This window comes from Mytilus edulis, chromosome 9, assembly GCF_963676685.1.
Source record: "Mytilus edulis chromosome 9, xbMytEdul2.2, whole genome shotgun sequence".
Lineage (NCBI taxonomy): Eukaryota > Metazoa > Mollusca > Bivalvia > Mytilida > Mytilidae > Mytilus > Mytilus edulis.
Genome location: NC_092352.1, coordinates 28,111,636 through 28,123,808, shown reverse-complemented (window position 1 = coordinate 28,123,808; position 12,173 = coordinate 28,111,636). Strand labels below are relative to the sequence as shown.

At 33.0% G+C, this 12,173-nt stretch overlaps 1 protein-coding gene across 1 annotated transcript; it reads right to left on the bottom strand.

Annotated features, from left to right (window-relative positions):
- Nucleotides 1-880: 880 nt before the first annotated feature.
- On the bottom strand, nucleotides 881-4,143 carry LOC139490287 (uncharacterized). Its single transcript, XM_071277127.1, has 3 exons — nucleotides 3,943-4,143; nucleotides 2,073-2,147; nucleotides 881-1,377 (listed from the first exon to the last, which is right to left on the bottom strand). The coding sequence occupies exons 1-3, from the start codon at nucleotides 4,112-4,114 to the stop codon at nucleotides 917-919; spliced, it is 708 nt and encodes a 235-aa protein (XP_071133228.1). The 5' UTR covers nucleotides 4,115-4,143; the 3' UTR covers nucleotides 881-916.
- Nucleotides 4,144-12,173: the final 8,030 nt, after the last annotated feature.

Genomic DNA, 12,173 nt, shown 5'->3' with positions numbered 1-12,173 from the left:
AGAAGTTTATTTCAAACACAGATACTCTTACCTGGATCGTATTTTAAACTTACGGGCTCGGTAAATAGCACCACCATAAAAAATAGTATGTTCTATCCCGTTTGTAATAATTTTTCTAAAGGAACATCTGAACTTCCAAACCAAATATTTGTATTCATGAAAGGGTTTAGGGGATTTCTGGTAACGAAATCCTTTACTTAACAATTTAACATCAGTTTATAGATAACGTTCATTGAAATCCCAACGGTCACTACAGAAATGAGCATAACGAACTAGTTGGGATATATAAACACAATAAGATGGTGCATAAGGAACAATATCGTCAAAAACAAGAGAATAACCAATGGGTAACGAACAATCGTCCCTTTTGTTGGAATTTTTGTTTTGAGTTCCCCTTTGTAAAACTGAAAAATAAAAATCTAGGAAAGAACGATTGATGCTGTTTGTATTGATTTATCGATAGAAAGTTCGTTTGGAAAATTGCGACAGTCCATCAGGGGAATTATTTATCAAAATAACAGTAAATATTGTTTTGAATAAATGAAATTTAGAAGGGTCTTTAGTGAGTGTCGACAGATACTGTGATTCATATAAAAACATGAACTAGTTTACTGTTAAATAAACTCATCATAGATACCAGGACTAAATTTAGTATAAAGGGACGCAATTAATTGTCTATGCACGTACATATCCTCTTTTCGGAATTCAAATAGGCAGGTTCCCATTGGATGGATTATAATGTTGCGGTGAATTACAGAATCATTTGGGTACCTAGTCTGGGAATCAATAATATTTTGAACAGTTATTGAGAGATTTATTCTTAAGATCCGATATAAGTTATATCATGTTCAATTTATGGAGGTCAGTAACACACATAGGAATGTATACAATATTTATTGTATACTGTACATGCAGATTATTTGGTGCACACAACACAATTAATCCTGGTGTCTGGAACATAAGGTGGACATTTCAAGGATCCACATTTAGCAATTGCAGGATATATAACATAGCCATTGTCATTAGCAAGACCACCTTCAAGCACGTCTGGATGCTGGTCAACGCAGAAGTATGAAGATGGGCTGATATGTCCGTGATATCCTGCTACCAACATGCCACTATATTCTTTTCGCCATCCAACGTGACATGTAGTTTTTCCAGGAATCATTACTTTGGAAGTAACATGATTCGCTCTACATACGGCACAAGGTACATCTTTATCGTGTAAACTACCGCCTAAGCTGCCTTCATATTCCATACCATAAACAGATGCATGAGCGTCACTGCTTAGAACATTTCCATTAATTGGGTCGTGTGGAAGACATACTGGTTCTGCTGCTCGTCCTGTTTCTGTGTAGTGTCCACCTCCAGAAATACCTTTAAATTATGTTAAAAATATTACCAATTTCTTTAAAAGCGTGCTTACAAACTAAAACTAAGATTAATACAGTATCAATCAATATATACGTAATAATAAACTAGCTAAAACAGACTGCCATGTTTTTACAAGTGTGAGCAGTGCGTGTGGCATACTCATATCGAGAGGTTTCTTACAAATACATAACGGAATAAATATACTTGCAACATATAGTAATCTATTTCAATAGAAGTTTACATTACAGTGTACAATAACGGACTTACTAAGGCTAAATTTTCAATGAAATTAGAACATTCGGTTTAGCATGCATGTTTCATGACTTTTTCATAAATGATTATACATAAATAAACTCACAATTCAAATTAAAGAGTTAATGCAAGGTTTCTTGAACGTAAAGAGAGTTTGACACACTGCTGACACATTGTATAGAATTTACCATCCCCACGATTGGACATTGCTGCGTTTTTAAACGTCCCCAGGCAAAACGGACATTCTGTTCAGCATTGATCTTGCATTAAGTTAAACTTAGTTTCACACTAATTTTCACTATGCTTCCGTAATTGGTAAAGTTTTTTGTTTGAAATCTCTTAATTCACATTCTACAGACCAACGATAAAGTGAATGCATATTAGCCTTGACTTTAACTTTCGTAAAAGCGGTACCAATGTACCAAAGATAACAAATAAATATGAACCTGTGTAAACAAGATCTGTATTGTCTCCAGCACAGTCCTTTCTTCCCCATCTAGTATACACGACACCAACAGGTGCTAGAAAAGAAGAAAATAGATAAATGTACATATTACATAGACTTTTAGTTCTGACGCTGTAAAGGGAGAGCAGCGACTTATCATAGCGAGACGTTTCAACGATATTTCTATATCTTTTAATTGTATATTGATTATTCTCAGTGGCGCACTGATAAGTTATAAATGGGTTGCAGCGGGTTTGCAACAAAAACCAGTAGGGAGGATTAATAAAAAAGAATTATTCTTACGAGTTGCAACTTCAAAGGTTTAAACTTATTTATTTATAGTGGATTGGGAAACAAGTTATTGCAACTTATATTAACCCTTTTCCACTTTGCGGGTGCGAGACGTGCTGCCTTGTAGCGGCATTATCCTGCTCTTTTTCGAAATCTACAAGGGTGTCTTTTACGTACAAGAGATATGACTCTCTCTTAACACGAGTCAGCCATTTATCGTCCCCTTCCGACGGACCATAATCGTTTCCTCAAGACCATACTCGCAAATGGTGTCAAGGGAGAGCCGAAAACTCAGTTCTTGAAATTTTCTCTCATGAGCGAGGATCGAACCCGCAACCTTTTTTTATTAACATCATTAATCTCATGGTGTCAACGTAAGTGGTACCTGGGTCAGTATCCCTAATGGACCTTGAGATGAGGAACTCAGATGACGTAATTTAAAAAAAAAATTAGTCCGCCATACAATTGTAGATGCTGTGATTCTAAAAATAGACATAAATGAACAATAAGAACTGTTTTATAGAGCTGATGTGATGAGAAAACAAATATGTAAATTTGACCTGAAATTGATTATTAGAAAGAACAATTTTTTTTTTATTGAATTTTATGATAAGAACTTTGGGATTATTTCATAAGGAGACTGACATTTTTCACCATCTTCCGGAGTCCTGCAATTTACGAAAAAAGTAATTTCACCTGCCACCCCGAAAATTTAACAAGACATGTATTAATGTATCAGCTTCGATATGAAGCATCAAACATATTCAAGTAAACGATATGGACTGGGCAACGGAGGAAAACGTTACCATTATCGCCTATGGAAAATGAATTGAAAATGTTGACCCACCTCTCTTGATTTTAACCAATGAACATTTAATGCTTATGTCTATACAAAACATTACTTCAACTCCTCACTACTTGAACTACTGACGAAATTCTTTAGATATGTTATTCAAATGTCGTTATAATGTTAACAAAATAGTCCAATGCAATTTATTGAACAGTTCTTATGGTTGAAAATTCTTTTTCTACTCTAGATTAGATTACTTGATAAATAAACTCATCATAGATACCAGAACTAAATTTTGTATATACGCCAGGCGCGCGTTTCGTCTACAAAAGACTCATCAGTGACGCTCGAATCCAAAAAAGTAAAAAAAAAGCCAAATAAAGTACAAAGTTGAAGAGCATTGAGATCCAAAATTTCTAAAAGTGTTGCCAAATACAGCTAAGGTAATCTATGCCTGAGGTAGAAAAGCCTTATATTTCAAAAAATTCAAAGTTTTGTAAACAGTTAATTTATAAATATAACAATATCAATGATAATTCATGTCACCACAAAAGTGCTGACTACTGGGCTTGTGATACCCTCGGGGAAATAAATCTCCACCAGCAGGGGCATCTACCCAGTGGTTGTAAATAAACTCATCATAGATACCAGGACTAAATTTTATATATACGCCAGACGCGCGTTTCGTCTACAAAGATATCGTCATAATTTAGGAAATAATACTATATTGCAGCAGTAAATTCAATTAAGAGTACCTTTGACTGCAAATTGTTCGACCATCCGTACTAACCTTGATTTTGAATTGTTCCTTGCAGTTGCTGTACAAGAGCTTTTAGATTTTGCATATCCCTATGTAATTGCTGATTGTCTGCATAGTCCGGATCAGTTAAAAGTATGCGCTTGGAATTTTTCGCCAATGATCCATAAACAAGGATTGAAATAAGAAAAAGTAATATCGCCATTATGCTTATTGTACGTGGAATGGTTCTTATCTAATCATCATATGACCAGATGATTAAATATAATATCTTATATACATGATCGTAAAATTTAAAGTCAAAGTGGTTATGATAAAAATATGAAACCTAAAGAAACTGGCAATTTGAATCCAACTGGTTTTTTATACAAAAATATGTCATTATGTTGCCACTGGATATAAAGCAAACATCAATAGAAGATGTTCTAATTTCGATTTATGACTTAACTACGCCGGTTGATCTGTTTGCTTTGTGATGTAAAATTTTCAAGAAAACAGGAACAGTTGAGAGAGATCATGTATCAACAATAATGTTTAATCTATTATAAAAACCAGCATACATTTTTGCTAAACTACTTTTGATGTACTAATTGAAAAACATGTAATACAAAACCACTTTAAGAAAATAACTTCAAATCCTAAAATTTTTGAGGAGTATAAATATCAAAAAGTTTGAAAAAATGCTGATATTATCGAGATGCTTGATTTCCTGATTGACAACATGTTTATAACGATTGGAGGACGTGTTTTCAACAAACAATCGGCATTATCATAAGAAACTGAACACCTCTTCTCGACCGACTTGAACCTATAATCATATGAGTCTGACTTCATACATTCATGTCTTAGAATAATAAACAAAAAAGAAGTTAGCAGTTTACTTAAATTTCACTTTCCGCTATAAAGATGATGTTCTCTCATTAATTAATTCAACATTTGACGACTTGGCTGGTGATACCATCGGGGATTAAAAACGACCAGAATAAGACATTTTTTATGAGTTTAGTATGGAAACGTATATTAGTCACCAGTTGATCAGTTGTCAACACAACTTGACGACAAAAATAAGAGGGAAAGTTGCATTGTTACTGAACTTGTACACTTAAACAAGTTTACTTGTTTAATTAATAATTTAACTTGTAGACTTACTACAAGTTGACTTGTTGAGTTCTTCTGAACAAGACCACAGACCAAAAAGTGTACATAATATTATTGTGTCCTAGTAAACTTTGCCGTTTGTACACTTGCTAAATTGAACGTTTCTTTCTTGCTTTAGAAAAGTATACTTTCCGAGTTAATCGTGGTCACTTGTCGTGTTGTTTCTCGCCTTTCTTACATAGTATAAGTTCATTTGTATTGTTTTTATGAATAAGTCAACTTCACACAAGTGAACTTGTTAAGCAAATATCGTTGGTCTACAAGTGCAAAGTAAACATAATTTTCATATTGCGCGCGAAATTATAGCGAGAAGATCTCTGAGCAAGAATGGATGCAAAAATGGAGACCGACTGTAACAGTGATGAGGTAATTAACTACAGTTTTTTTAACAGGCCTGTGACTAAAAGTTAATATTGTAAAAATGTTGGGGTTTTTTTCATGTCAAAGGTGTGTAATATCAGAGACGTAGATACTATTTATCTGTTAGCGATCATCAGGCTACTTATCGAGATAGCTAAGTTTATTCTTTTCCATGAATCACGCCCGGAGCACAAAAATCGTGCTTGAAACATGAATTCCAGCATTATGATCCATTATGATTGGTTAAAGTTGGAGTACGAGTACTAAAAACTTACTCGAAAGTTTTATGACCGTGAGGCCTGGTAAACCCTGTGGGTAAACCATCAAATTTCAAGTGAGGGGTTTAGCTAACTATTAAAGTAACCAGGTTTATTACACAATTGTATTTTTTTGTAATAATCTCCTGATCACACAGTTTTCAACTACGATCCTAATTCAAAAATCACTAAACCAACCTGGGCATTTTAGACTGACCAATTTTTATTTTTTTCTTCCATTAAAAGCTTACTAACAACTAAAAATTCTATCGATTATCTTTGTTAAAATAAAAAATCTGACAATCAGACACAATTTTTTTACCTTAGCTTTAGGTATATCAGCTACCAATTTTATGCCAAACTGTTAATTAATGTAATATTATAATTTCTTGTCTTTTAGCATGATGATAATTCACAAAGGTGTACAGTGTGTGTGGATCGACCAAAAACTGCAGTTATAATACCATGTGGTCATACATTTTGTATGGCATGTGCTACACAGATTGAGGCATTAGACCAGCCTTGTCCGGTATGCAGAACAGCCATTCAAGATGTAAATCAGTGTTTTCCTTAAAAGAGGATTATAGACATAATGAACATGTATGATGATATGAGATTTGTTTTTTGTATTTTTTTCTTGGTAGTATAAATGATGGCTGTGAAGAAGTTCTGTCATTTTTGGATAACTTTTGTTCAGACAGTTTGCACCAATTCATAGTTGAAGGTCATGATAGAAATTTTACTTGATTTGACGACAACTCTATCTACATATACTTAAATGTTTAGAATGGTTTTATGTCAGACATGCATCTGAGCTGATGCACTTTTTAGTCTGTTTTGTGCAACTGTCATTTATTTATGCATGAATATAAATAAGATAAGTGTATCATTTTATAAAATCCATAATTGACATGCTTCCATTTATTGATCAGATCAAACAACTTGTTCTGTTGTTGTTATGAGTCTAAAGAGGACAATCTTTCTTCTGTTTATTGTCATACTAAAATGTTTGTTTAAAGGTTGACAGTAGCTCTTCCTTCATTATGACAAAGTCTTCAAATTTCATATCTTATTGTGTTTATCTTATGAACATTAGGAAAATGTAGTAATTAGATCATGTAAATGATTAGAAATGCTTCATCATTTCGTGGAGTCTTTATTTATTTAAGTTTCTGGCCTAATATATTTATTTTTGCAGTAGATGTAGATTTGAGTTACAGCCAAAAAAATTGTAATTATAATGTAGGTGATGATGGCTTGAAATATTGGTATCATAGAAACTGACTCCTGCAAATGTATTAAAAAACTTGGGTGTTTTACTAGTAAGCCAAAAATAATATTGAAATATCAGGCAAACAAGAAATCTTTTAATTACAAACAAAAAGGAAATAATTTTGTCCTCACAAAATGTCTGAGATATGTAACTTGGCAGCAATGTCAAAAGTTCTCTTTTTCAATATAAGCATTATGTTGTCGATTGGAAAAGTGAGCTTTAATTGATTTAAAAAGCAGGGTGAGTTCATTAAAACCGCAGAACTGTTTTACAGATAGCATTTGTTTCCAAGAGATGGATTGTGGTTTAATCTTAACTTGTATCTTTTAGATATATGGTTCTGTATTTTTTGTAAATGAATCTGACAATTAATGATCAGGTTTTATATGATAACAATTAACAATTTCCTTTTTTAGCTCACCTTCCCTAAACGGAAATGCGAGCTTTTCTCATCACTTGGCGTCCGTCGCCGTCGTCTGTCGTCGTTAACAATTTTTCAAACATCTTCTCCTCTGAAATTACTGAATGGATTTGGATGAAACTTAGCATGATTGTTCCTTAGATTATCCTGCACAAAGTTTGTGCTTTAATTTTTGATCCGTCAAAAAACATGGCCACCGTTACTTAAAATAGAACATAGGGGTCAAATGCAGTTTTTGGCTTATATCTCAAAAACGAAAGCATTTAGAGCAAATCTGACATGGGGGGTAACATGTTCATTAGGTCAAGATCTATCAGCCCTGAAATTTTCAGATAAATCAAACAACCCATTGTTGGGTTGCTGCCACTTAATTGGTAATTTTAAGGAAATTATGCAGTTTTTGGTCATTATCTTGAATATTATTATAGATAAAGATAAATTGTAAACAGCAAAAATGATCAGCAAAGTAAGATCTACAAATAAGTCAATTTGACCAAAATTGTCAATTGACCCCTTAAGGAGTTATTGCCCTTTAAAGTCTTTTTTTCACAATTTGTTCATCATGTTGACTTACTTTTAAAATCTTCTCCTTTGAAACTGCTGTATCAATTTCAGCCAAACTTAGGCTAAATGAGTTTCAGAGTATCTAGAATAAATTTTATATTTTATTTTCTTGTATGTCAAATAACATAGCTCCTATGGCTAAAATGGAACATAGGAGAAAATATTTTTTTTTTTGCGTTTGAAGAAAATAGGATAATTCAAAGAACATTTAAGTAAATTGAAAAGCCAAAATAATCATTGATGGGAGATTTAACCAAAAAAATTAAGGTGAGCGATTCAGGCTCTTGAGAGCCTCTTGTTTATATATACTATAGCATTTTTTTTGGTTTGTTATGCTAAAGATTTGGAAAACATAAGGAACTATTTTGACATATGTAAACTAGATAACACAAAACAGTTTTAAGTTCTTATTTTCCCTATTTTTGCAAGGACAAATGGTACAGAAATTATCAAGCTCAATTTATTTATCTCAAACTAGAAATGGCCATTAATGTGCAATTTAAGCTATATTTCTGTTTAATTTTATTGTATGATTGTAAAAAATCTCCGCTAAAACCTCAAGATTGATTTGTATTAATGTTCTTTAAAATGTTTTAAAATATTTTCTGCGGTATTCTGCACAGAACTTATTTGGTGAAAAAACAAGGATGTCATTGTAAAAAAGAACATAATTATGTGTAACGGTAAATTGTAGTTTTTAGCAATCAAATTAAAATCTATGAGATATATTGGAGAAAAAATGACCAATGACTCAACAAAAAGCTGCCCTTTAATTTTTAATAATAATTTGAGACCTTTCTGGGAGTTTTGGCTGTTTATTTATTACTGATATCTATTTATATGATATCAACAGTATAACAGCATACGTAATTAATTAATTGACATATGTTCAGTTAAAATTTAAATTTGTATGATTATTCCTGAAGTATTTCTTTTATAACATTTTATGACTTATAAGTTATATTTTAATTGCAATCATAACTTGCATTGTTATTTATTTAAGTTCTCATTTTATACAAATTGTATTTTTTATTTTATTGGTCTCTGGTCTGATGATCAAACTTTACTTTTTAATAAAATGTTATGATGTTTTGTTCTTTATTTTAATTCATTATTGCTTTAATATATTTATTAATTGATCATAATCAACCTTTGATCAACTATTACCATTCACAAATGATTGATAACAATAGGTTGACTTTCAAATTTTGAGATTCAATATGAACCTACCTATTCTGTGCTTTGAGTCTACAGTTTTATCGTTTCTGCTTATCAATGGTTAGCTCCTTACAAAGTCTAGGGTATACAATGTCACTTGATCCCTCCAGAGTATTTTTAAATACCTTTAAACTAAGTTTGGGTGATATAGATGTTTCATTATGTCAGTCTGTGGTCTGTCCAACATACAATCCACCACTGCTCATAAGATGCTTGTTTGTAGTAGTACAAGTGTACTAAAGCAATGTGGGGTCACTGAATGGAGATGTGCATATTGTTAGAAATTTTCTGTTTCTTCAAGTTGATAAAAATTTCATGGTAATGAATTTAGTATAAATAAGATGTGATGCCAATGAGACAAACCTCCATCCAAGTCACAATGTATTAAAGTAAACCGTTATTGGTGATAGTATGGCCTTCATCACATTGTCTTGGCTTGCAACAAAGAGCATGCTATAAAGGGCCCCAAAATGACCAGTGTAAAGTAATCCAAACAGGAAAACTAAAAGTCTATCTTTATATATAAATCGAGATACAAAAACACCTATAAGGCACACCAACAAACGACAATCACTGAACAAAGAGCTGACATAGGATGGGTGCATATAACAATGCAACGAGTTTTAATGTATATTGGAGACATGAAGATCATTAATGGATAATCTTTTTATTATGTCCAGTGACAATAATTTGAGAGCCATGTTAATTTACCAGTCTGGAAATAGATACATGATTTGTCTGTTTAGCTGCTTCTTCAGTTTTTGGAAGTGGATTGCTTTTAATACTTTAAGATGTTTAAACCCTAACCTAAGGATGTGCATGTCTACCAGATTTTAATTTTTATGCTACCTACGAGCATTATGTTTTCTGGTCTGTGCGTCCGTTCGTTCGTTCGTCCGTCCACTTCAGGTTAAAAGTTTTTGGTCAAGGTATTTTTTGATGAAGCTGAAGTCCAATCATCTTGAAACTTAGTACAGCGGTTCCTTATGGTATGATCTTTCTAAATTTAATAGCAAATTAGATTTTTTTCCAAATTTCACGGTCCATTGAACATGGACAATTAAAGTGCGAGTGGGGCATTCGTGTACTTTCGACACATTCTTGTTCAAAAATATTCTGAAAATAAGAGGTATGCATTTTGATTACCAAAGTATATGGCGTTGAAAAAATCATTTCCGGTCTCAAAGAAACTTTTCAATTTCAGTTGACCTTATAAGTTAACATATTTCCTTGCACTTAAAAGGATACTAAAAAATTCAAAAGATCTTTAAGATTTTACATAAATTCTTGTCTTAGAAAGGGATAAAGTACTTTCTGAATCTAACAAAAAAATCTCTGAAACTGGCGTTACCAAGATGCTTGATTTCTTGATTGACAACATTTTTGTTACGCTTGGAGGACGTGTTTTTCAACAAATAATCGGCATTCCTATTGGTAAAAAATGTGCCCCTCTTCTTGTCGACTTGTTCCTTTATTCATATGAGGCTGACTTCATAAGAAAAAAAAAAGAAGTTAGCTGTGTTCTTTAACAAATACTTTCAGCTATTTAGATGATGTTCTCTCACTTAATTGATTACTTATTTTTATCAATTGGTGTGCACTGTTGATGGATTGATTTGGAAAAATTCTTGATCAAGTGGCAAAGCAAAAGGCTCGAACACATAAAACGAATAGAAAGAAACTGTCATATTCCTGACTTAGTACAGACATTTTCTTATGTAGAAGTGGTGGCTTAAATTTAACTAAAACTCTTACTGGTATGATAGACGCATAGTATTACATATATTGACAATAATCAAAAATCGGGGAACAGCAGTCAATACAGACAGTGTTAGAATTTTAAATACCATAAAAACGGGATAAGTGTATAAAAACAAACAAAAAAGAAAATAATTAGACAAGACATCATTAACCAAAAAAAATAAATTAAAAACAAGAATACAAAAATATGATTAACAATAACACAACAGGACACTGGCGGGATGTATAAATATCGAGCCCCGCAAAAACGATATTACTAAAAATGGAATACACAATATGTATGGGAAGCCGTTTTACTATTTATTATAACTTCAGGATATCTCACATCTATAATACTAAAATAACGATCGCCAGGTCCAATTAAATGTCAGCCGTCATGACTTAAAAACGCCGGACGAATTAAAGAATTTAACTTTATATGTAACTAATGACCCCCGCCACTAATATAGGACAATGGTGTTAACCAAATTTTCACCATTCCCGATACATTCCCGGCCCTTTTGATTTCCTCATATTAATATATAATACCAATAATTAACACGTTCCGGGTCGAATCCTAATTGTGTACAGTGGCGGATCCAGAAATTGTCATAAGTGGGGGCCCACTGACTGACCTAAGAGGGGGCCCACTTCAGTTACGCTTCAGTGATTCCCTCTATAAGCAACCACATTTTTTTCCAAAAAGGGGGGGGGGGTGGGCCTGGCCACCGTGGCACACCCCTAAATCCGCCTCTGGTGTATTGCTACCAAAGAGACAAGTAAAATGCGGCGGGTTAAAAACGGGTGTTTCGTGAATCTCAACCTCCCCCTTTTCACCTACAGCTAATGCAGATTTAGTCTAAAAACGCTTGACCAGGACATGACTTTTTATCATTTGACATAGGCTTGTGTTCTTTGGCCTCATTGCATGTGAATATATCGTCGTGAGATGATGTGTCCGGTGCCACGATGATCTTAATGTGACATTGACCTCAAGGTGTTACTTTTCCTTACTTTATTCATTATATATATATGCGTTAATTTGGCATGTGGATGTATCACCATGTTATAAAAGTTGAAGCACAAGGAATTATGCCAAATTTCTTTTAAACAAAATCTAGGAAGGTTTAAATAACAATCAATAAGAAGATGTGATAAGTGTGCCAATGAGACAAGGTTCCATCCAAGTCATAATGTTAAAAAAGTTAACAATCATAGGTCTCAGTACGACCTTCAACACGGAGCATTAACTCACATCGTACAGTAAGCTATA